Below are 25,149 nucleotides of genomic sequence, written 5' to 3'. Positions count from 1 at the left end.
TACCCCCATTATACCCACCCATCTGGTCCTTCTCTCAGGATTGGATGGAGATGTCTCATCCTTAGGTGCCACCCGTGGAGGGGCCACACAGAGTGATGGGGCCTCTGGTCAGTCAGTCTCATGCCTCTGCTGCTTTCCCACCAGAGACCCCAGAGCGGGAGAGGGAGGTGCTCTGGGGTGAGGAGCAGACCCTCACACTTCCCAGGAACCTCCTGGTATCCTGGCTGGTGGGAGCTATGGTGTAGGCACTGGGGCCTGGAAGAGTAGCAGCAGTTTCCCCCTCCCCCCCCAGCCCTAATTAGAACCAGTTGTGGTTGGGGATTATGCTGGGCTTGGTGCTGGGTGGGGGAGGGGAGGCAGGCAGCAGGGCTGTAGAGAGAAATCAGAAACAAATGGTGTCGTGATGGGGGCCAAGGGCTGGCAAAGTGCCCACCATGGCCGGGGCAGTGCCCCCTGGGGTGGGGCATTTGGGAGACGGGGCTTGGGAAGGATCCCGGGGCCTCTGGGTACTCACGCTGACCCCTGCCTGCCTGGGCAGAAGTGGCACCCCGGAGCAAGCGGCGCTGTGTGCTGGAGCGGAAGCAGCCATACAGTGGGGACGAATGGTGCTCAGGACCGGACAGCGAGGAGGATGACAAGCCCATTGGGGCCACCCACAGTGAGTGCCCATCATTGCCACGATGCTGTGGCCCATGGTGCCCCCAGAGGATAGCTGCCCTGAGTGAACTTCACTCTCCTCATCTAGGGCTTTAGAAGGCCCAGCCTGGGAAGAGGGAGCAAAGGGTCAGGAGCCCAGGCTCCTCCTCTCCCATCTCACATCTCTGACTCAGTCCCTCCCTGCACTGTGACAGCTCAGTTGCTGCCTTCCAGGTGCTCAGTGGCCCCCTCTCCCTGGGGACCAGGGTGGGGTAGGTTGAACCTCAGGTGGCCTCTCCTGGCCACATCTACACCTCCTCCCGTGAATTCCTGGCCTATGCTGCCACCTACTGGTTATTAGAGGGAGGGCGGTGAGGGTCCAGCATCACTGGGAGCTGGACAGCTAGCTGGCTCGGCTGCGCAAAGCTGTGCTAAGCCTGGGTGTGAGCTGACATTGCCTGTGTCTCTGGTGCCCTTCCCTACCCTCTAATTGACTCCTGGCAAGTGCCCGGAGCGCATCACCAGGACAAGGAGTGGGTGTGGGTGGATGCCCACCCCTCTCATTCTTGCATTGATCAGCATTTATTTGGGCCTGGCACTAGTGATGGGGGAGAAACAGACACACTCCTGCCCTTGGGAAGCCCATATACATTGATTTGATGCTTTCCCTCCAAGCTTATGTCTGTGTGTGGGGAGAAACAACTTAATGCGTAAGAAACTAACCAGAGAATGTTAAATTGTGAACTTGTCGAAAACCAGACTGTAGAAAGAAGGAAGAAAAAAATATGCAGGATACTTTTTGCTACTTTGTTTTATTTAATCCTTATAACAGCCTTGTGAGGTAGGTGTTACTATGATGCAGAGGAGGAAACAGACTCAGCAGATGTTTGTGGAAAGAGCAGATCATGTCCGTGGAGGTGGTGTATGGGATCAAATACTGAAGCCTCTGCAGCTGGCTGGCACTTTCAAGGTCATCTGGTCCCAGCCACCCCCCACCCCCACCCCAGGGGACTCACTGGTGGTCCACAAGCCCCTGGCCAAACCCTTCAGTGATAGATGGGGGTGGTCACTGCTTCCCAGGACAGACCCTCCTCAATTCACTTTTATAACACTAGACTGTACCATTGTAGAAACATGAAAACACAGGGAAATCAAAGAAGAAATTGTTAACATCCCATACCTGATACCAAGGCAAGCACTTACTGTTTTAGTTATATTGCCATTAGATTCTCGAAGGGTTCTTAATGGTAGGGCAGTATAATATAGAAGTTAAGAGCACAGACTCTGCAATCAGACTGCCTTGGTTTATATCCTGGGTCTTCCACTTATTATCTGTGTAAATTTGGGAAAGGGCCTCAGTTTCCTCATCTATAAAAATAATCTTTTCCTCTTAGCATTGCTGTGAGGAGTCAATGAGTTGAGACATGTAGCACACTTAGAACAGAGTTAGCTTTTTTTTTTTTTTCTGGCTGCAGTGGGTCTTTGTTGCTGCACGTGGGCTTTCTCTAGTTGAGGTGAGCAGGGGCTACTCTTCGCTGCGGCACGCGGGCTTCTCATTGCGGTGGCTTCTCTTGTTGCGGAGCACGGGCTCTAGGCTCATGGGCTTCAGTAGTTGTGGCTCGCGGGCTCTAGAGCACAGGCTCAGTAGTTGTGGTGCACGGGCTCAGTTGCTCCGCGGCATGTGGGATCTTCCCGGACCAGGGCTCGAACCCGTGTCCCCTGCATTGGCAGGCAGATTCTTAACCACTGCGCCACCAGGGAAGTCCCCAGTGTTTAGCTTTTATTGTTATCATTGTACTAGAAGTTATTTTATTGAAATAAAGCCTGCCTCTCTCCCCATAACTCATCCCCAGGAGTCCTAGTTCTGTGTATTGAATGTGCACCTTCCTCTTCCCCAGGGCAGCCCTCACACATTGAGGTCAGCTCTCAAGTTCCCCTCCCCCCCCAAACTTCTGGCTTTGTTATTCTATGTAAAACTGGAGAGACAGGGTCCAGAGCAGGGCCCTTAACGAGGTAGGAGTGTTAGAGAAGATTACTTCAAGAAGAGGAGCCTGCCAGTGGGCCTGCGGGAAGGTGGCTGCTGCCCCAGCTCAAGGGAGACAACTTGGGGCAGTAGGTGCTCGCACTTACTGTCTGCAGGCCAGGCACTTGATGGTGGCAAAGTTCCACCCACTCACTAGACCTATGAATGACCAAGCGTAGATCTTTTGTAGGCGAGGACTTACAGTCAGGGCTGTGTGACCATGGAACGAAACCTCGCTCGGTGCCGAGGATGGCCAGTCTACCCTGGCAGTGAACCCAGTATGTCAGGCTTTTGTAACTCTCTGTTTTCTAAACAGTTTTTTAGTTTGTGACATGGTTGTGAACTTGCTGTAAAAATAGATTTCTTTGACCAGCCCCTCCCCCTCCTGCAGGGCTGGAGTTAGTGTTTCCATTTTACAGATGAAGGAACTGAGGCTTAGAGGGAGGAAGCATCTTGTTCATAAGGTTGCAGAACAGTTAGTGGTAGGGCTAGAATGAAAACCATTCAGCGTTTGAATCATCAGCTGTACAAGCTCTTTGCCTTCTCCCCTCACCTGGCCAACGTGCATACACACGCACAGACCACGGCGAGGGGTCGGAGCAGGGCCACGCTCGGGGCTCTGCAGCCCCTGCCTGGTGCAGACCCTGGCTCTGCACTGCCTGGCTGTGTCACCTCGGGTGAGTAACGTCGTCCCTCTGAGGCTGTCAAGTGGAGTATACGACAAGTGGAGTGTACGACAGCTTCCTCCCAGGGATGTGACGATTAGATGGACTCACATCCATAAGCATCCGTCAGGGTGCCAAGCAGACGGGAGCCTATTCATAAGGGTCCCATTTTCCCTCTCCCTCCTCTGCACATGGTCTACACAATTTCCATCCTTTTCAAAGGTCTAGGGCAAGTATAGAAACTAGACTAGTGAAAACGCCCGATTGGGGTCCCAGATGGCCCTGTGGGCACGAGCTATGAAGCAGCGAGCCTGTCTGTCCCTGGGCATCTCTGGGATCGTACGGTAGCGGCAGGGGGGTGGGCGGCTGTCCCCCCACTGGATCTCCTCTCTAAATCTGGGCCTCTTTCCCTCTCCTCTCCTGTGCAGATTGTAATGTAGCAGACCCAGCCATGGCGGCCCCACAGCTGGGTCCTGGCCAAGCCGCCCAACTGCCCCTCAGTGAGAGCAGCGCACCAGGCCCCCCGCATGGGCCCCCGCCAGGCCTCCGGCCCGACGCCCCCGGGGGTGGAGGCGGGGGTGTCCCGGGAAAGCCTCCCTCACAGTTTGTGTATGTCTTCACCACCCACCTGGCCAACACGTAAGTGCCTCAGCCCTTGTTTGCCTAGCACCCCTCAGCCTGGGGTCCTGAGTGAGTGCCTGCAGGGGGCCAGGGTTGGCTTGGGTTGGGCTGGGTGAGGTTGAGGGCTCCCTCCTGCCCACCCCTCTGAGCTGTCTGTGCCCGACCCTCCTGTGTAGGGCTGCGGAGGCAGTGCTGCAGGGCCGGGCCGACTCCATCCTCGCCTACCACCAGCAGAACGTGCCCCGTGCCAAGCTGGACCAGGTGAGTGTGTCACCTGGCCTGACCATGGTGCTGTGTGAGCAGCGGATTGGCCAGTGCATCCCCTTACCTGTCACGTGCTCTGCCTTTGTCCTCTTGCAGGCCCCCAAAGTGCCACCCACCGCAGAACCGCTACCCCTGAGCACGCCATCAACAGGCACCCCTCAGTCCCAGCCTCCTCCACTGCCGCCACCGCCACCCCCAGCCCCAGGCAGCGCCCCCCCTGCTCTGCCTTCCGAGGGGCCTCCCGAGGACACCAGTCAGGACCTGACACCCAACTCGGTGGGAGCTGCCAGCACGGGTGGTGGCACTGGGGGTACCCACCCTAATACCCCTACAGCTTCCACCGCCAACAACCCGCTGCCTCCTGGAGGAGAGCCCAGCAGTGCTCCCGGCCCTGCCCTGCTTGGGGAGGCCCCCACTGGCAATGGGCAGCGGAGCCTGGTGGGCTCAGAGGGCCTGTCCAAGGAGCAGCTGGAGCATCGGGAGCGTTCCCTCCAGACGCTTCGAGACATTGAACGGCTGCTGCTCCGCAGCGGGGAGACTGAGCCCTTCCTCAAGGGGCCCCCTGGAGGAGCAGGCGAGGGGGGACCACCAGCACAAGCCCCTCCTGCCCCCCAGCAGCCACCCACGGCCCCGGCCAGCGGGCTGAAGAAGTACGAGGAGCCCCTGCAGTCCATGATTTCGCAGACACAGAGCCTCGGGGGCCCCCCGCTGGAGCATGACGTGCCTGGGCACCCCCCGGGTGGGGACATGGGGCAGCAGATGAGCATGGTGATGCAGAGGCTGGGCCAGGACAGCTTGACACCTGAGCAGGTGGCTTGGCGCAAGCTGCAGGAAGAGTACTACGAGGAGAAACGGCGGAAGGAGGAGCAGATCGGGCTGCATGGGGGCCGCCCACTGCAGGACATGATGGGCATGGGGGGCATGATGGTGAGGGGACCACCGCCTCCCTACCACAGCAAGCCTGGCGATCAGTGGCCCCCCGGGATGGGAGCCCAGCTGCGGGGGCCCATGGATGTCCAAGATCCCATGCAGCTCCGGGGTGGACCACCCTTCCCCGGTCCCCGTTTCCCAGGCAACCCGATGCAACGGGTGTCTGGGTTTGGGGGCATACAGGGTATGCCCATGGAGGTGCCCATGAATGCCATGCAGAGGCCTGTGAGGCCGGGTATGGGCTGGACTGAAGACTTGCCCCCTATGGGGGGGCCTGGCAATTTTGCCCAGAACGCGGTGCCCTACCCAGGCGGGCAGGGTGAAGCCGAGCGATTTATGACCCCTCGGGTTCGTGAGGAGCTGCTGCGACACCAGCTGCTGGAGAAGCGGTCGATGGGCATGCAGCGCCCCCTGGGCATGGCCGGCAGCGGCATGGGGCAGGGCATGGAGGTGGAACGGATGATGCAGGCGCACCGGCAGATGGATCCGGCCATGTTTCCCGGGCAGATGGCTGGCGGCGAGGGCCTGGCGGGCACTCCCGTGGGCATGGAGTTTGGTGGAGGTCGGGGCCTCCTGAGTCCCCCCATGGGGCAGTCTGGGCTGAGGGAGGTGGACCCGCCCATGGGGCCAGGCAACCTCAACATGAACATGAACGTGAACATGAACATGAACATGAACCTGAACGTGCAGATGACCCCACAGCAGCAGATGCTGATGTCGCAGAAGATGCGGGGCCCCGGGGACGCGATGGGCCCGCAGGGCCTGAGTCCCGAGGAGGTGGCCCGGGTGCGGGCCCAGGGCGGCGGCGGCATGGTGGGCGGCCCGCAGATGCCCTCGCAGTTTCCCAGCCAGGGCCAGCAGGGCTTCTCGGGGGGCCAGGGACCCTACCAAGCCATGCCCCAGGAAATGGGCAATACTCAAGACATGTTCAGCCCCGACCAGAGCTCAATGCCCATGGCAAACGTGGGTACCACCCGGCTCAGCCACATGCCCCTGCCTCCTGCGTCCAATCCTCCCGGCGCTGTGCATTCAGCCCCAAACCGGGGGCTGGGCAGACGGCCTTCAGACCTCACCATCAGTATTAATCAGATGGGCTCGCCGGGCATGGGGCATCTGAAGTCGCCCACCCTTAGCCAGGTACACTCACCCCTGGTCACCTCGCCCTCCGCCAACCTCAAGTCACCCCAGACTCCCTCACAGATGGTGCCCTTGCCTTCGGCCAACCCGCCGGGACCTCTCAAGTCACCCCAGGTCCTCAGCTCCTCTCTCAGCGTCCGTTCGCCTACCGGCTCGCCCAGCAGGCTTAAGTCTCCCTCCATGGCGGTGCCTTCTCCAGGCTGGGTCGCCTCGCCCAAGACAGCCATGCCCAGCCCCGGAGTCGCCCAGAGCAAGCAGCCGTCTCTGAACATGAACTCTTCCAGCACCCTGGGCAGCGTGGAGCAGAGTAAGTCAACGGGGCCCGGCAAGTGGGCCCTGGCCTCTGGCGCAGGGAGCCTCCCGGTGGGGGTGTTCTTGCTGGGCCAGGGGAGTGAGTTAAGGCACCTGTGCCAGGGCCCAGAGGTAGACGGCTCTGCCCGAGGGGCAGACGCTGGCAGCTGTGTGTGCGCTTTCACAGGGAGCACCGCGTTCATCTCCCAGGCATTTCAAGGGGGTCATATTTGGGATCTCCCCACTGCCTGGGGCCATGAGGCTGCAGGAACTTCTTGGAGACAGGTGGGCTGTAGTGACAGTGGGGGGCCTGTGTTGAGTGGGACATCTGTGCCTGGAGGGGTCAGGTGGAGATTTGGGAGCTGGCCTCTTCCTAAGCCCCCAGTGTGAGCAGCCAAATTCATCTTCCCCTCCCCAGTCACCCCCTGCTCTTTCTGTCTCCCCACTTCTGTAGGTGCCCTCCCGCCTAGCGGCCCCCGGAGCAGCTCCTCAGCGCCTCCCGCCAACCCTCCCAGCGGCCTCATGAACCCCAGCCTGCCATTCACTTCCTCCCCAGACCCCACGCCTTCCCAGAACCCCCTGTCACTGATGATGTCCCAGATGTCCAAGTACGCCATGCCCAGCTCCACCCCGCTCTACCACAATGCCATCAAGACCATCGCCACCTCAGACGACGAGCTGCTGCCCGACCGGCCCCTGCTCCCCCCGCCACCACCACCGCAGGGCTCTGGGCCAGGTGCGGGCACAGGGAGGGGCCGCGGGGAGAAGAGCTGATGCAGGCACTGGGAGTGGGAAGAGTTGCCACGGCCAGCGGCTGCCCCTGCGGTCCTGCTGGCTTTTTTGTGCTTCCAAAGAGCCCTGGGCGGCGGGGCGGGGCGGGGTGGGTGGGTGGTGGTGTCCCAGGACACAGTTCCCATTCGTTGTCGCTCAGTGAAGCCAAGCCCGGAAAGCTGGAGTGGTCTTTCCACCTACTGATGTGTGTCCCTGTCCGGCTGGGCCAGAGCTTGGGCCTCTTGGCTTCTCACCTAAGTGCCTGGAGTCCCTTCCCTCGCAGCTAGGGCAGGCCAACGGTGAAAGCCCTCAGCCCTGGTACCAGCCTGGCTGGGGAGTGGGGAAGGACTGAGTTCTGCACCCTCCCCCAGCTGGGTGCACACGGTTCCTGACCCCCGTTTCTCTTCCCCTGCAGGGATCAGCAATAACCAGCCCACCCAGATGCACCTGAACTCAGCTGCTGCCCAGAGCCCCATGGGCATGAACCTGCCAGGCCAGCAGCCCCTGTCCCATGACCCCCCACCTACCATGTTGCCCTCCCCCACCCCTCTGGGCTCCAACATTCCACTGCACCCCAATGCACAGGGGACAGGAGGGCCCCCTCAGAACTCGATGATGATGGCTCCAGGGGGCCCAGACTCCCTGAATGCCCCCTGCGGCCCTGTGCCCAACTCCTCCCAGATGCTGCCCTTCCCCCCTCGGCTGCAGCAGCCCCACGGTGCCATGGCCCCTAGTGGGGGCGGGGGCGGGGGCCCCGGCCTGCAGCAGCACTACCCTTCAGGCATGGCCCTGCCCCCCGAGGACCTGCCCAGCCAGCCGCCAGGCCCCCTGCCCCCCCAGCAGCCCCTGATGGGCAAAGGCATGGCCGGCCGCATGGGCGACGCATACCCCCCGGGCGTGCTCCCCGGGGTGGCGTCAGTGCTGAACGACCCTGAGCTGAGCGAGGTGATCCGGCCCACCCCGACGGGGATCCCCGAGTTCGACTTGTCCAGGATCATCCCCTCGGAGAAGCCAAGCAGCACCCTCCAGTACTTCCCCAAGAGCGAGAACCAGCCCCCCAAGGCCCAGCCCCCCAATCTGCATCTCATGAACCTGCAGAACATGATGGCGGAGCAGACCCCCTCCCGGCCCCCCAACCTCCCGGGCCAGCAGGGCGTCCAGCGGGGGCTCAGCATGTCCATGTGCCACCCCGGACAGATGTCCTTGCTGGGCAGGACAGGTGTGCCCTCACAGCAGGGCATGGTGCCCCATGGCCTGCACCAGGGGGTCATGGCCCCTCCGCAAGGCCTCATGACGCAGCAGAATTTCATGCTGTTGAAGCAGCGGGGAGTGGGCGGTGAGGTCTACAGCCAGCCCCCCCACATGCTGCCCCCGCAGGGCTCTCTCATGGGCCCCCCGCCCCAGCAGAACCTCATGGTGTCCCACCCGCTGCGCCAGCGCAGTGCGTCTCTGGACGGCCCGATGGGCTACCTCCCGGCGCCGGGCGGCATGGCCCACCTGCCCTTCTAGCAGTCCCCGCGGGGGGCTGGAGCTGGGGCGGCACTGCAAATAGGATAACCTTAAGAAAGTTTCTTCCCCTTCGGTGTTGGGATGGCCTGGGTCAAGGGGTGGGGTGGAGGGGGCGGGAGGGGGCTTGTGTGGGGAGTGGCATTTGTGGAAACCAGATGTGCTGGCAGCTTAGGGGGAAGTGGCAGAGTGGGGTGGGGGATCTGAGATGGGGGTTGGTCCCATTTCGGCCGCCAGGACTGCCCCTCCCCCACCCCACCCCCCCAGTCCTACGGAGCCTCGATTTTCCCTCTTTCTCTGCTTCCGCCCTCTTCAGCTTTGCTTTCAGAGCCCTGTATCTAATCCTTGGCAGGGAGTGGAAGGAGAGGAGAGGTCTCTCCCTCTCCCTCCCCTTCCTGCTGCTGTCTCCTCCGGGAGCTTCACTTTCCTCCTCTTGGTTTCTCTGCCCCCACCCCTCCCGTTTTTCCTTCTGTCTTCTCCTGCCTCAGTTCCTCTCCCTGATGATGTGGCTGACCCCCTCTCCCACCCCAACCTGCAGGCGGCTGGCCAGGTGGGCAGGCGCCAGCCGTAGCTGTAAATAGAGCGCTGCGCTTTTGTGCCGGTTTGTGCGTGTGCTGTATTTCTGTGTTTTGATAGAAGTCACACAAAAAAAGGATAAAAGAAACCCTTCCCCCCTTTTTCAAATGATTGCCCCTTCCATTCCCCTGGACCCAGGGGCACGTAGTCTGACACACCTACCCGCTGTGGCAGTGTCTCTGGGTCAATAAAGGATACCATTCCGGTCCCGTCCCCCAATGGTGAAATGACGTAGCTACACCCACACCTAAACTGAGGTCAGACCACCTAGGCGTCCACCTGGTGAGCCCCAGCAGGGCTGAGACCCCCCAGGGCAGCAGCCTGTCTGCTGCTGAGTGATTCAGCAGAACGCGTGCACGTGCATGTGTGTTTGCCCCGCAGAGGTGACACGGGGCCCTGGCTTCCTAGCTGTGGATGCCTGCTGTCCCCTGCTGCTACATCTTAGCCAGAACTTGAAGTCCTTGGTCCCCAGTCCGGGATGAAGGCGAGGAGGACGAGGCGGAGACTGTGTGGCCCCCTCGTGTGGAGCCGTGGAGGGGTGGCCTGGGGGGCCGGATGGTCCTTTGCCCGCTGCAGTGGCTCTGGGCCAGGTAGCCCCCAGGGCCATGACTCTTCCAGAGGCTACCACTTACTTCTTATCACCAAAGGAGGAAAGGAAAAGGGTTTGGCCGAGTCCGTCTGTCTCCCTCCAGCCTCCGCCCGCTGAGGATGGAATAGAGAGAGTGTTGGATTCCGAGCAGGAGGGCGTCTTCCCGCTTCTCTCTGCCTGGCCGATCACTGGCAAGGTCCCTCTGCCCAGAGCTCAGGGCTCTGTGCCCACCCAGGCGCAGCCACTGCCTTCCCCTCAGCCCCCGGCTCTTTCCCATACGAGCTCCCCACCCGCCTCTGGTCAGAGCTGAAGCCATACACGATTGGGTGTTTTGCCCCCCTCAGCCCCAGGAGTAAAACACTTCTCCTTTTCTCACTTCCTTTCCTGCCTTGTGAGGTGGCAGGGCAGCTACCTGGCTGAGGCCTTTTGTACCCCACCTCCAGGGCCAAGGGCCATTTCTAGACAAGGTGTCTTCTGCCTTGGCCCCGTCCCCAGCCTTCCTGACCTGAGGGCCTGGTCTCCCATTGGCAGCTGTGATACAAAGGGAATTTGTCCCCAGTTCTCCCAGTCTGGTGCTGTCCTCAGTACCCCGTCAGCCAGGTCAAGTGCTTCCTCCGGGGCTGGCTGCGAGCTCCTGCCTCCCCCAGCCCCTCCCAGGGGCCAGGGCCTGGTCCCCCGTGTTCAGGGGCCACCTGTCCTCAGTCCCGCCAGACACGTTCCCACCCTGTCTCAACCCGGGCCTCGTGCCCTTGAGTCCCCCACCCATGACCCAGTACTCCCAAATCGACTCTTAAGTGTTTCCTGCGCAGAGGAGAGACGGGTCAGACTGAAAAGGGCCCGATGCCCTCCCCTTCCCCCGCTCCTCCCACCTCTGCCACCAGACTAGCTTTCCAAGGTGAATTCCACAGGCCAGCTACTTCCCTCCATCCATGGCCACACCCCCAGCCATTTTGTACCATTATATAAATATATATATAAATATAAATATATAAATACAATATGTGAAGACATCTTCTTGGTTTTTATTTTGAAACAATTTTTAGGCTTGTTCCGGGGGTCTCTGTGCTGCCTGTACTGTATTGACCTGTTTTATAGGTGCCTTTTTATTAAAAAGAGAAAATTAAAAATCCAGTTTCTTGCTGTCTTGCTTCCGTGTCTGGCTCCTCCGCTGCCCAGCTTACTACTGGGTGCTGGGAGGAAAAAGGGGCCCCAGGGATTCCCTGGTGTTCCACGGTGAAGACCTAGTCCCCTGGGCCACAGCTCTGATCTCCCCTGCGGCGGCCTCTTAGGGACCTGGGCTGACTGGCTTGAGTGGGCCTGGGCAACCGATGTGTGCCCTCAGCAGCTACAGGGGTCCCTGATGTCCCATTCTAGGCAGACCAGAGGCTGGGGAGGAGGCAGGGAGAGCCCTCCCCGGGCAGGGGGCAGGCAGGCGCGGAGCAGCTTCCTCTGGTTCCATCTGAGTAGTATCCTCTCGGGGCAGGGCCCAGCTTCCTGGAGCCTGGGGACTTCCCTGCCTAGGCCTGCTTGTCACAGTGCCCAGCCCAAGGGGATGCCTCGCGGCTCTTGCTGAGGCCCAGAGAGATGGCCTGGCCTGCAGGCAGGGGGCTGGATGAGATGACCCCCAGGGACCCCTTAGGTCTCTTTCCTCGGGAGGTCTCCATCTCTGCTCCGTGGTCAGATTCTCTCTGTGGCTCCAGGAGTTTCCCCTGGCTGTGTAGTTTGCGGGGAGAGGGACAGGGAAGAACACGTCTGTCCCCTTCCCCATCGGTGCCCAGACCCACCAGGGCCCTGGACCCTGCTGCCCCTGGCCTGCCCTGGGAGCTTTCCACCCTCGGCAGGGAAGACAGCTGGCTTTGGTTAATACTTGTTCATCCTTGGAGCTGGGGAAGGAGAATCTTTCCTTTCCTTGGTTGGGCTCCTCTCTGCTGACCTTAGTCCTTCTCTAGGATGCTGGCTGGCCTCTGAGGGCACCTGGAGTCTGCCTCAGGCTGCAGTCCTCCCAGGGCCCAGTGACATGGGGCTGGCCTGGCACCATTTTGGTCAGAGCCAGGGGCAGCCACCTGGACCAGGTCATCCTGAACTTCCTGCTTGGTCAAGATGCTGCAGGGCTGGTGACCTGAAAGAATGTCTGTGCTTAGTAGGCACTGAGACATGTTAAGGCCCCGCTCTGTTGCCAGCTGGCCTTTCCTCAGCCTTAACGTCCATCCATGCCCTGGTGCTCAGCTGCTTGTTACTTTTGGCAGGTGAGTTGGGAGGAGAGGTGGGTGGTTGTGGAGGTCGGTGGTCCATAAGATGATGGAGTACGTTCTGGAAGGGGAATGACTTTCCCTATCGACAGGGGCAGAAGGAAAATTTCTTTCTTGAGCTTTGGATGGTTAGGATGAGAGAAGGTAAGTGTGGTCCTCTCAGCCCAAAGTGATGCAGACGAGCACAGGTATCCTTTGCTTTGCCCTTGGGCTGCTTTCCCCTCCCTGGACCCCAGCCTAGACCCGGGGCTGGGAGAAGAGCTGACGGGGTTGTCCTGGAAAGAGGGGTTGGTTCCTCCAGCTGCCCCATATGAGGACACTGGCCAAGGCGAGCTCTTAGGATCCCAGATCCTGTTGGAAGGAGTTCGAGCATCTCTGCCTGCCCCAAGGAAAGCAGAAACAAGGGGGGGCTAGGACCTAGAAGGTGGTGAGGGAGGTGGCATTCTCTGACTCCGAGAGGCTGCTCTTGCGCCAACTAGGGAAGAACTGGCAAAGAGAGGCAGGGCCGGCACAGCCCAGCTTGGTCAGAAGCCGCGACAGGTCACTGCGGAACTTCACGCCGGCAAACGTGTAGAGCATGGGATTGAGGCAGCAGTGGGCCAGGCCCAGGAACTCACTCATGGTGATGGCCACGGAGAGATAGCCATTGAACTCACAGCTACTGCCCAGGGCCTTCAGCCTCGTCAGGGTGTCCAGGAAGATAACAACGTGGTAGGGTGACCAGCAGAGAAAGAAGACACTTGTCACAAGGATGGCCACCCTGACCGCCTTCTGCCGCTGAGGACGCCGCTGGGCCTGGCACAGCCTGTGCACCACCCCGACATAGCACCAGGTCATCACCAGCATCGGCAGCAGGAATCCTCCGATGTGATAGAGAAAGCGGGAGGTGAACCAGGCATTGGTTTCGGCCTGGTTCTCCTGGGGGAAGGTGCAGTGTGGTAGAGAGTCGTTGTAATGGGGTTGACTGACCTTGGCGAAAAGGATCTCTGGCAAGGCAAAGAAGACGCCCGCCAGCCAGATGGTTGCACAGGTGATGTGGATGGAGAGGAGGCGGCGGTGGCGGTAGGCGTGGACGGCGTGGACGATGGCCAGGTAGCGGTCCACGGCGATGCAGGCCAGGAGCAGGCTGCTGCAGTAGAAGTTGACCTTGTGCAGAGAAATCACGGTTTTGCAGAGGAAGCTGCCCAGGACCCAGCCCACGGAGCCCTCGGCCACAGCAAAGGGCAGGATGAAGACCAGCAGGAGGTCGGCCACCGCCAGGTGGAACAGGAAGGTCTCGGTTGAGCTGCGCGTTTGCCGGTGCCGCTCCAGGATGACCAGCACCAGGATGTTGCCCATCATACCCAGGAGGAAGATGAGGCCATAGGCCACGGGCACGAACACGGCCTTGAAGGAGGTCAGCAGGGGCCCCTCAGCTGTGGAGCAGAGGTGATTTTCCATTGTGTGGGTCTCCGTACTGTCATTGTAGCTGCCTAATTCCTTGTACTGCAAAGGCAAGGAGACAGGAGGGTGGGAACTGAGAACCAGTCTTTCCTCTCAGAGAGGGACCCAGACCCCCTGGTAGAGTAATCCTATCCCCCCAGGCTAACTGCTTTTGTCCCTGCACTCCCAGTCTGCCCACGGACCAAATCCCAGTTTCCCTTTGTGTTCCTCAAACAAATCACGTTGTCTTTTCCAACTTCAGTTTTCGTCTGTAAACATCCCTCACTGGGTAGTGACAAAGATGAAAGGAGATATATGGTGTGGATGTGCTTCATAAACTCTGAAGGGCTGGGCACCTGTAAGTCGTTTCTCATTTGCGAGGCCTCAGGTGTGGAAGGATGCAGCTGCAGGGGCTGGAATCAGGGCTTCCCTTTGGGGGAATGGATCTGGTTAGGACAAAGAGCCATCTCTTCTGATTCTGAACAGAACAGAGGGCACTCAGACCTAGGATCCTGCTGAAGGGGTGGATGCTGGTATGGCCTGCTGGCTTGCTCTCAGTTTGTCCCCTCGTTCCTTCATTATATCTGAAATTGTAGTAAGAGCCTCTTTTTTGTTTAATCGGCACAGCAAGCCCAAGGCATGTGATATTCTGGTTTCACCCATGTCTCGCCAGAGATCAGGTCTGCTTGAACCCACGCTGATGTAACTCCCACCACTACACAGCACTGCCTGGCTGCCCTGCCTGCTACTCCCTGTCACCAGCAAACGCCTCACTCTGCTCCCTTCTCCGCGAGGGGAGGGGGAGGGGGGAGGGGGGAGGCTTCCAAGTGAAGGGGATGTGCCCACTCTGTCTCCGGAAGCTCACTCCTCCCTTGCCTCCCCCTCCCCCCCAGCCCTCCCCACCCCAGCACTCAGGTTGTTTACCCAGCTAACCGCAAAGGAAGGCAGGGCGCCTGTTTTCATACCTTTCACTCACAGCTGCCCCCCTGCACCTGCTCCTCACCTCCCAGCTCTGTTCTTCCCACCCCCTCCCCTAACCATACACCTCTCCACAGCATTTCAAAACCACTTATAACCAGCTTATGTGGCTTCAAAAAGGCACTTCTGTAAACGATGAGCCCCAGGGAGAGAGAGGATGGGAGAGGGTACCGGGCACCCAGGCTCAGGGTGGTCCCACCCTGCCCTCCTTCCTGGAGATCGAGGGTCCCACACAAGCAGGGGGTGGTTGTATTGTTACCCAGGGCCCCAGCTGTGGGTCATACACTTGTTCTCCATGGTGGGAAGACCCATTCCCCAACCTGGGCCTTTCCTTCCAGTTCCTGAGAGAAGCGGGTGGGAGGATACATTAGTGCAGTGGCAGAGTCATAGGCTGGCCCGGCCCCAGCATCCCTCTGCCATAGCCCAAGTCTAGCCCTTCTTCACCCTAATGTTCAGGACTACTGTCTCCCCATGGGTCCCATTCTCACCGACTTCTCCACTCTTATCCATCTCCTGCACAGAGGACAGGATGAGTTTTTCAACCCACGAATACCATCACATCAGTGTCCTGCTTAAAATCTTTTGCTGGTTCCCTGTTACCTCTAAGCAGTGGTTTTCTTTTCTTTTTGTCTTTATCTTTTTTTTTTCAATTTCATAGAATTAAAAAAAAATTATCGCAGTAGAGTTGATTTAAAATGTTGTGTTAGTCATATTTAAAAGCAAAGCCAGTTATAAGGAAAAGTCATGTTTGGGATCAAGTTCATCAATAGAAGATTGGAGGAAGCCAACCTCAGGGCATTCACACAGCAGAATACAATGCAGCGCTCAAAAAGAAGTGAGGTTTACCTGCGCGTTCTCTTAGGAAGAGATGTTTCCCATACATTACTAAATTTCAGAACTAATTGTGAGGCCTCCCATACAGCATAAGTCCATGGACTTTCTTTGCAGGTTTTACTGGGGTTGGGGGGGGCGGTGGGAAGGGAGGGAGCCTCTGGTCCTCCCGTCTTTAAACCAGACACCCTTGTCTCATGTGGTGTTTCACACATAGGCTTTTGTTTATGAAAATGGTTCTGCTTTCACTGGAAGATCATGGACTTGCAGGGTGAGGTCTAAACTCCTCTACTGGGCCTTTACATGTTTGCAAACTGTATATTCCCCTGACCTTTCAAACCTTCTCTTCCACTTTATCGCTTTATCCCTCTCCTTCAGGTTCATCATTCTCCTGGCTGCCTGCCCCCGTCACGCTGATACAATCCTGTCTCTAAAACTCTTCCTTTCGCCCAGCAGTCCTTTCTTCCCAAGTCTGCCTATTGCTGTGCTTCCTTCAAGGCCCCACTCAATCCCACCTTCCTATGTCCTTCCTAACTCTTCTGCTTGGAATTACATTCTCTCTTCTTCCATCACGTGTGCCTTTATTACCTCACTCAGGGTTGGGATGTCGGTGGCCTCATTGGATGGTGAGCTCCCGGGGGCAGGTCTCCTGTGTCTCCCTTACAAGGCCATGTGTTTTACACATGCCAGACATGATGCAGATGTGTGCTGCACCGCTTGGAGAGCAGTTTCCCAGATAAGGCCAGGGGACCTCGTATTCTGGGACTCTGGGGAAGTTCCTCCCTGCGCCTCAGCAGGCTCAGACACTCCTTCCCACCCTTCTTCAGTTTTTGCCTCTTCCCAATGCTCTTGACAGCCTAGAGCCTATCTTGGGTTCTCTAACCATATTGGGAGTTATTTCCAACATCGTCATTGAATACAACCATTTGATTCATCCTGGAATTCAGCAGGAGTTAAACGGGATGGCAGTGAGATGAGCTGTTTTCATGCAGAGCAAAGCAATTGAGACAGAAGGAGAAGAGATGCAGGGTTTGGTGCAGTCAGCGGGGCTGGACTCCATGTACCTTGTCGTGGGAGCCTGGCCCTCCCACTGCCCAGCGGAGGGCTTAGGTGCAGCCAGCCTGTCTGGTCCAGAACCACTCAAGACCTGCCCTCTAAAGCATTCAGGTTGATTGGTTTGCTGCTCATTTAAAGTCAGCACAGTGAGACAAGTCCCTAGGAGCCCAGAGCCCCCGTCTCCTGAGAACCCAGGTTTAGAGGAGGGTTGGGAGTGGGGGACTGTCTTTCCCTTCTTGCCAAGAGGTCATTGTTCGGCAGAGCGCTCAGGCAGAGAGGAGAAGACAGAGGAAGCTGGTTTGAGGAGTGCTGAGAGATGGCGATGCCTCTCAGCAGGAGGTGTCAAACAGACATCCTGGGGCCTCGGGAGTGGCACGTGTTAAAGCCACTTCCCACAGCCAGGGGATCCGGCACACCCGCCCTTCCTCAAATCATGGAGATAGGTAATGGAGCAAGGTCAGCTCTGGCCCAGTGGGAAGTTAGGAATCAGGAATCCTGAATGCTGTGGGGAGTGGACGCGGAAGGGAGCCCCCCCAAGACTCACACCCAGAGGGAGCTCAGGGTGGGCCATCTGGCCGAGTGCTCACTCATCCTTTGCTAGGAGAAGCTGCAGGAAGCCACGGTCACTCTGACGGCAGCGTGACCCTGTAGAGACTCAGACATGTGACTGCTGGGGCCACAACAGCGTGTGGCATAAGCAGGTACCCAGTGGACAGTAGCCTGACAGAGGCCAGGGACCCAGGCCTCAAAGAAGGCAAGAAAACACGATGACTGGGATGAAGCTGTGCAGAGGGCAGGAGTGAGGACTAGAACATTCTGTGTCCCGGTATTGAGGTGCCAGGAGAAGGGAGGATGGGGGGAGAGATCAAAGTGCTTGGAATTACAAATATTACTCTTCCTACCCCCACTCCACCCCTCTGCCCCTCCCTTCTTTCCTTCCTCAGGAACCTCTGTAGGACCCAGGCCCCTCCCTGGATAATTAAGTCCTCCAAGCCCCATCTGACTTCAAAAAATGAGGCTGTCTCACTGCCCTGCAGTGGCCGGCGTGAAGCTCAGCAAACGTTTGCTGATGGGGCTCTGTGTCAGCAGGTGGGCAGCGGGTGTCTAGGACCTTCCTCAGGGGTCTGTCCTGGATCCTCTCCTCTTTTTCACTCTCTACCCTGTCTTGGGTGATACGGCTGGGGGAGGCTTTCAGACAGTGCAGAGTTCTCTACAACCTGGAACTACAGGCCCAAACTGACCAGATGGAACTGGTAAAGAAAAATGTAGAGACCTAGATGGGGTTTAAAACTTCAACTCTTCAGGGACAGGTTGGAGAAGACCTGACTTAACAACTGTTTGTGAGAAAAAGACCTGAGAGCTTGTTGACTGCAAGCTTCAGATGAGTCAACAGGGTGGCGTGGCTGCCAGCAGGGCTTTGTTGCCTTATCTAGGTGAACAGAAACCTGTAGGTGGGCACCTGCCACCAGCCCAGTTTGTTTGGGCTGGACAAGGGTGACCAGTTCTTAAGGGGTCTGGAAATCCCCACCCTGGGGGGAAGTTTCCAGGTCCCGGGCTGTGGTGTCCAGGAAAGAGAAGACTTGAGTCCAGGAGAGCTGGCTCCTTCAAGGACTGGAAAGAGCTCCCATGGCGAGAAGGCAGGATGGGCTTATTGTGTGAGGTCCTAGCAGGTAGAGCAGGAGAAATGGGCAGAGGTTGGGATTGGGGGTGTTTCAGTCAAAGGACAAAGAACCTTCTAACAGGCAGAACTGTCGAACCATGGGTTGGGGCCCTTGGGAGGAAGAGGAATGTTTGAGACCAAGTGTGTGGGAAGGGATTCCTGCTCTGGAAAGGAAGCTGGGCCCTGCCCTCAGATGCCCCTTGCTCACAGCTCCCAGATGCTCCGAGTCTCTGGCTGTCATGCCCTGCCCTGCGCTGTTCTGTTTCTCAGTGTCACCTTCATCTAGCTCAGCACCTGGGTGGGAGCCGTTGCTTCTCCAGCCTGTCTGTCCTGCACTGAGTGAATGGCCCAGCCTGACTTGCTTCTCAGCCCCCAGGAGGGAGGCAGGGCTGCTGAGTGCTTGGCTCATCCAGGCCCAACTCCAGGGCTCCAGGGGCCTGAGTCATACTAGCTGCAAGAGGCGTCTACACACAGATGTGGTTCATCACTCTGGCTATAGGGGACACACACAGGCTCCGTCTCCTTTTATGTCTCTGGCTGGATATTCCCAACCCAGAGTCAGGAGTCGTGAGTAGGACCAGCCAGGGCGTCTCTCATTCCAGCTTTCTGTGGCTTGAGGGGTGCGGGGGTCTGGAAGAAGGAGGCTGGGCTGAGGGGCGAGGGCGGAGGACTTTGTCCCTTCCCCACTCTTCCTTTAGAGGGCCCACACCCCCTAAAGACCATCTGAGACTCTGGCTGGCCATTTGTCACATCTCCCCCGTCTCCCCGCCCCCACCCCTCAGGAGCGAGCCCGCCAGGCTCCTCTTCCATCTCCAACCCAAGGGTTTTGGCCATTAGGAACATGGCACTACTCTGGGTGTGGTTCTGGAGGGAGACTTTAAGCTACCCCTACCTCTGCACTGAGTCTTTAGGTTTCAAGGGGTCCCCCTTGGCACCCCAGATCAATTTGCACTTTGGGGACAGAGCCACACAGTCCGAGGGACAGGTAGACAGGTCTCTTAGGTGTGTATGGTAACCTCTTGAAGCCATCTCCCGGGTCAGTACTGATTTGAAATATTTTGTCCCATCGTTCCTGAAAGAATACACATTCTTGTGTCCTGATTCGCGGTCCTAAATTCATGGTCACTTTTTCTGCCATTGTGTCAGAGGAGTGGTTCAGCCACAGTCTGTGTCCTCACTGATGGAGACTGTGGTCTCTGTGCCTGAGCCCAGACTTGCCCCAACACTGACCCCTCCCCAGGCTAGCCCTGGGTCTCTCCCTCATCTCTGACCCTTCCAATCCCCCCCAGTTGGGGCTTCTTCCACTGGGGTTCCTCTGGGACTTTTGACCTGGTTTGGGAGGGGGTGAGCCTCCCTTCCCCCAAGGTAAACCCCAGAAACAGCCTGAGCTGGTTTTGGTTCCTCTTCTTCACACCTCCTTGATGAAATGGGACAGTGCATATGAATGGCCTTCCCGTCCTGTGATGCGCTGATCATGCTGAAGTCATAGTCTGTGGGGGGTCATCCCTGGGGAGGGGTCAGGGGAAGCCAGGCCCTGGGGCTGGACCACCTTCACCCTGCTCTATAGCAGCTTCTCCTCCTGGCTGGTGTGCAGGGTGGGGCTGGAGGTGCAGTTTATGACCGACCCCTGTAGGTACTCCAGATCCTACGTCTGTCAAGAGGAGGCGGCATGCTTTCAGATCCAGGTTCCTATGGACAGAGGCTCTTCTAGGTCTGCCTAGATCTGCCTTCCCAGCAGGATGGGTCCCTGGCATGCCCACCCCAGGGACCTGGCTCCTAGTTTCTGGTACTTAGCCATCTAGAGTTTTTCTGTTTGGATCCTCCGTTCATGGGAATTAGCAACCTATCTCAAGAAAATGGACATTTTAAACAGTTGATCTTAGAATGCAAGAGGAGGGAGGGAAGATAGGATGCCCAACACTTGGTTTATGGCCAAGAGCCCCCAGTTCTTAACCCAGCATTGGAGTCTAGAACCCAGTGTTCTAGGACACTGAACTGATACTTGCTTTGGACCAGGAGAGGGAGAGGAATAGGAAGCAAAATAGTAGAACTGAGACTAACTCCAGAGAGAAATGGGGAGTTGAGACACTCAGCGGAGCAGCACAAATCAGTACATACTTATTGCGAAGCTACTGCATACAAGACTCTTCTGCCGCCCCGCCACGCCAGGGCCCCTGTGCTGGGAGATACCGTCAGGGAGACTGTCAAAACTGCTCGAGGTCCTGCTGTGAGTGGCGGGGGGTGGTGGAGAGAGAGGGTCTGGACTTCTGAGGGGGCAACAGCCCTGGAGAGAGAGTGTATGGGAGGTGAGTGCAGGCGGGATGAGGTGCCGGGGGCTGGCTTGAAGAAAGGTCCAGGGCCCGGATGGTCCTAGGACTCCTGTCTCCTGGCCCGACCCTGACGGAGGGGGTTCAGGCCTGCAGGGATGCCTGGGCTGCGACCACTCATTTGAGGCGTGACATGAAGTGAGTCACCGCTCTCTCTCCCCGGGCTGCAGGTTTTCTTTGGTATGTGGGACATGCCCGGCTGTCCCCCTGCTGCCACCTGTCTCTAGTAGGTCACGCAGTGGAGTGAGGCGTGCAGTTAGGGGAACTCTTGAGGTTTCTCAGAAGCCAGAACCGGCCGGGTCTCGAGTTGGTTACTGTGATATCCAACTGGGTCAGGGCTCGTGGTCAGCTTGAAGCTTCGGGTAGAGGAAGATGCCCGGTAACCTAGTCAGGTGAGGCCAGGGGCCAGGGCTGGGGGCCAGGGTGGGAGCACATTGCCTTGTCAGGGTTGTGGGGTTTTAGTCTGATTGGACTCAGGACCAGCTTTATGGGTGTGAGACCGGTACAGTCACGCAGGGCCCAGCACTTAGAAGAGCCCTGTGCTTGGTTTAGTGCTCTGCTGTCTCTATCTTGAAATTCTTAACAGAGGCCCTGCATGTTCATTTTGCATTGGGTCCCACAAATTAAGCAGCAGGCCTGATTAGACTGATGGTTCCGGCTCTGCTTTTATCGGAGGGTTGGATCTGAGAAGACAGACTTTGGGTACTTATCCCTTCCCCCACCTCCCCATGCTCTGCTTACGCTTCCAAGTCTTGGGATCTGGGCAAGTGAGAGGCAGACTTTTCCAAGCAAGTCTGGGAACACAGCTGGTGGCGTTACAGTATAGACTCCAGCCAGGGGAGCTAGAGGGAGTCGGAGACCATCTCAGGGTGAGTTTAGGGCCAGGAGAGCTGGCAGGTATAGGAGAAAAGGTTTGGACCTTTAGAAAAGGATCCAGCCCAGAATTTAGCCCAGAGAGAAGTTCTTTTCCTAGCAGTGCCCTTGGCCATGGGGGAAAGGGAGTGAAGACTACAAGAAAGTTTCCCTAAGATCCTTACAAGCAGCCCTCTGCTGCCCTCACACAGGAGCCTTGGGTCTCTGGTTGAGCTGCTCCTTACATACACCTTCTGGGGACCCAGTAACAGCCAAGCCAACTGGGTTACTTTGCTTCACGGGACAGTCTTGGGTGGGTGGCAGACAGTGACGCTGGGGACTATTTTCTTAGCCCACCGAAAAATACCTAATCTCTAGAGAGCCCAGTCCTCTGAGGGAGGCCACAATGTGCTCAGAGACACTTCTAGGATTAACACCGAGTTCTTCCACTAACTTGATACCAGCTTGGCACCCCCTACCTCCTGACCCCAGCCCACTGGGGTCCTCTCCCCTGCTGACCATCTCCTTGGGTTTAGCACATAATCATTGTCTACGAGCTTCTGGTGAGTAATTTTTTTTTCTTCTTGGCTAGCCCGTAAGCTATTTAAGTGCCAAGAACAGGCTCTCACCTTCTCTATCCAAGGGAGAATGTCGTGCCCCGATGACAGAATCATAGAGCAAGAGATGAATAAACATACACTGATTGGCCAACTAGCAATGCCAGCCTCCTGATATGAAGAAAACCTCCAAAGTACTTTCCCATCTACCCCGTATTCCAGCCGTATGAGATGAGGAGAGGACCCTCTACTGAAGAATGGAGAGGCAAAGTGACTTGTTCTAGGTCCTAGAGCACGTCAGGGAGGATGCAGGACCTGAACCCATACTTCCAATCCCCTCTAAATAAAGGATGTCTATTTAAGGCAGCAGCTCTATTTTCCATGGAATGAGAAATCAAACCTTAAAAGGCAGGAGCCGATGGGCCTGTCTAGATCCTGCCGATCCGCAGTGGGAGAGGACTGCATGTCTCCCCTCTTCCTTGGGCCCCGGGTGCAGGATATTTAGCATTCCTGGGCGACCATAAGCCACCTGTCCCTACTCACCAGGTCCTCCAGGTTGTAGTTCATGAGGTCCATGTCCAGGGTTAGGGGGTAGTTCATGGTTGTAGCCGTATGTCACCAGACTGGCCACTGCCTGATGTTGAGAGCTTCTCTGCCTGCTGACTATAGAGAGGTGGCAGCCGTCAGCTGCAAATTTAAACAAATGAACTGCGTGCTGTCTCCTGGGGCCGCGTAGGACCCGAGGCCTGTCTCACAACTCATCATTTTTTTTTTTTTTCCACTGGGTCTTTTGTGTTTTTTTGAAGAAAAAGGGAAAATCCCCACAGCATCAGTGCCAGTCAAGCATTTCGGCTTCTTTCCCAGCAATAGTTGTCTCAGTTGGGGCTTGTAACTAGTTTAAAGGCTGCCGCTCGCTTCTCCTCCCTGTATCTCCACCAGCCTCCCAACAGGGAGTTGTGCCTTGTAATGAAAACCACCACATTGGTCGGGGGGCTCTGAGGGAAACTCCACATAGAGGGGGAGCAGGAGGTGAGCCCTTCCAGGCCCTCTCCTCCAAGCCGCCTCCAAACCCTCATCTGTCTCTCCACTAGGGCAACCCAGCCCCCAGTGTGCCCAGGGCTGAAAGTCCCTTGTCCTGGGAAACCCCTCAGTCCGAGGCAGACTGGGATACCCTACTTGCATTATCCTTTTGCCCAGGCAGGGGCAAAACCCCTTCCCTTTCTAGCTCAAGTTCGGAAGAGATAGGTTAGAAGTTTTCAAAGGGAGCAACACTAACACATTGCTGGAAGACAAAAACAAAATTACCCAAATCACCAAGCACAAAAATATAGTCACAGAAGAGTCATCTTCTGGCTCAGAAATAATGATGTTCTAGCTATAAATTAACTCGGTTGGCACATAAATGGTTAACGTCATAGACTACCCAGCTAGAGTAGATTTTTACATGGGAGGACCCTGAGGCCCAGAGAGGCAGAGTGACGTCCTCAGGACCCACAGCTAGCCAGTGGCAGAGCCAGGACTGAACCCAGGCTTCCTGACTCCATATTCAGTGTTTCCCCTATCCCACCAGGCTGCTACTCTTACAGGCTCAACGGAACCCTTTTCCTTTCCCTCACCTCTGCCCTGTCTGTGGACCCCTACCTTTAAGAAGCTCAATGTAGACACTGATCGACTTCCCCTCCAAGTCTCATCTTCGTGCTTTTCCTTCCAGGAGAGGTCCACAATGATACAAAAACAGCGAGTGCACACACAGAGGCGCCCACACATGATGGGCTCTTTCCCTGCCCCACCTCATCCTCCCCTGCCTGCCAAATGACCACTGGCTGGGATTCTCCCCTTTCTAGTGCCCTCCTTCTCCTTCTCCTCCATGTTCATCTTCCCCTTTTCTCTCCCCCACTTCACCCCAACAGGTACATCTTTCTTGGGTTTCCACAGCTTGAGGAGTTTTCAGCCTGTATTTGTACTGTTGAGGTCTTTCTTTCCTCAATCTCCATTCACTGCCTTCAGCAACAGCTTTCAAGGAGGAAGAATTTCAGGAAAAGGGGCCAGAGGTCCCTTCTGCACTTCCAGTCCGGAAACCTGCAGGAGGAAGCTGCCCCGGTGTTTCTTGTGTAATCCCCATTCTTCCAGCCCCACCCACCCCAACATCCCTGCCCTTCCAATCGACTGATATACTCAATTTAGCTTTTGCTACTCTAAGGACATTGATCAGGAAAGAATATAGTACGGAGAATCACGTAGGAATTGGAAGGGGATTTGAAAGAGCAACCATTCTTTCCTCATTCCCCCCTTCCCCTACCCCCAGCAAATTCAAGATTCCTGTCACTACGTCCTCATCAGATGGTTACCCAGTATTAGTCAAACATCACCAAGGGTGAGAAATTTGTTTCTTTCAAGAGGTCGTGTTTTAATGCAGTTTGATTTAATCAACCCATTCTTTGACCTCTGGGTGATTTCTGATTAATGGTCTAGATATAATCTGACTAGGACAAAATATAGGAAGATAAGATTTTCCTTGTTCAAGGTTCCATACTTATATAACTGTAATTAAAATGGTCTTTCCTGTGGGCTCCCATTCCCCTTGACAACATGCTTAACAAATTTCATTTTGATGGTTTGAATCCATCATCTCAGCTTCTAAGGGGAAACTTTTGAAATCCTGATTCAGTCCTCTGTTGCTGTGATACCAACTTAGATAAGCCTGCTATCCTTGGGTCTATCCAAGTCTTGATGGAAACTATTGACAGAACAACGCTAAAAACAGAACCCTACTTCATGCCATTAGAAACCTACTTTTCTCAAAGGTCAGAGAAGACTTCATGGAAGAAGGAGGACATGAGCTGGACATTGAAGGTTTGGATAGAGTGACCTGATATGCCTGGAGGGGAAGGTGCAAGGTAGGGGGCGTGGGAGATGATGAAGACTGCATGAAAAGGTGTGTGGAAAGAATTACTCAAGATGTGACGGGTATGGTTATGGTGTTGTTGATGATGTTGATGGGGGGCGTGGGCAGCAGCAAGAAGATGGAGGAGGTTGGAGTGTACACTGGACAAGGTAGGAATTGCTCTCGTGGCCTTCTCCTCTCTTACTCTTCCTGTGGGTGTCCATTCACCTTGATGTGTGGCAGGTCCAGAAGAGGGGTTTGGGAGGAGGCGCAGGACTGCTCCTCAGGTGCAGCAGAGGCTTTGGCTGTGGTTGCAGCTATGAT

The 25,149-nt window shown here is 56.8% G+C and overlaps 2 protein-coding genes across 8 annotated transcripts in view; one reads left to right on the top strand and one right to left on the bottom strand.

Moving 5' to 3' along the window:
* BCL9L (BCL9 like) overlaps nt 1-11,140 on the top strand; it is a 28,777-nt gene extending 17,637 nt beyond the window's left edge. For all 7 annotated transcript variants that reach the window (XM_022560197.3, XM_089915666.1, XM_022560195.3 and 4 more), the window contains 6 exons: nt 539-658; nt 3,753-3,963; nt 4,122-4,206; nt 4,306-6,583; nt 7,022-7,303; nt 7,754-11,140. In XM_022560197.3, coding sequence (XP_022415905.1) covers nt 539-658; nt 3,753-3,963; nt 4,122-4,206; nt 4,306-6,583; nt 7,022-7,303; nt 7,754-8,847 — 4,070 coding nt within the window. In that variant the 3' untranslated portion in view covers nt 8,848-11,140. The remainder of the gene's footprint in view (nt 1-538; nt 659-3,752; nt 3,964-4,121; nt 4,207-4,305; nt 6,584-7,021; nt 7,304-7,753) is intronic.
* CXCR5 (C-X-C motif chemokine receptor 5) lies at nt 11,012-22,612 on the bottom strand. The gene is made up of 2 exons (XM_022560198.2): nt 22,485-22,612; nt 11,012-13,743 (listed from the first exon to the last, which is right to left on the bottom strand). The coding sequence occupies exons 1-2, from the start codon at nt 22,539-22,541 to the stop codon at nt 12,676-12,678; spliced, it is 1,125 nt and encodes a 374-aa protein (XP_022415906.1). The 5' UTR covers nt 22,542-22,612; the 3' UTR covers nt 11,012-12,675.
* Nucleotides 22,613-25,149: the final 2,537 nt, after the last annotated feature.

Source organism: Delphinapterus leucas, chromosome 7 (assembly GCF_059928025.1).
Source record: "Delphinapterus leucas isolate spDelLeu-1000000601 "Yukka" chromosome 7, BTC_Dleu_Yukka2, whole genome shotgun sequence".
Lineage (NCBI taxonomy): Eukaryota > Metazoa > Chordata > Mammalia > Artiodactyla > Monodontidae > Delphinapterus > Delphinapterus leucas.
Note: the sequence above shows the minus strand (reverse complement) of the source record. Positions and strands in the feature narration are given on the sequence as shown.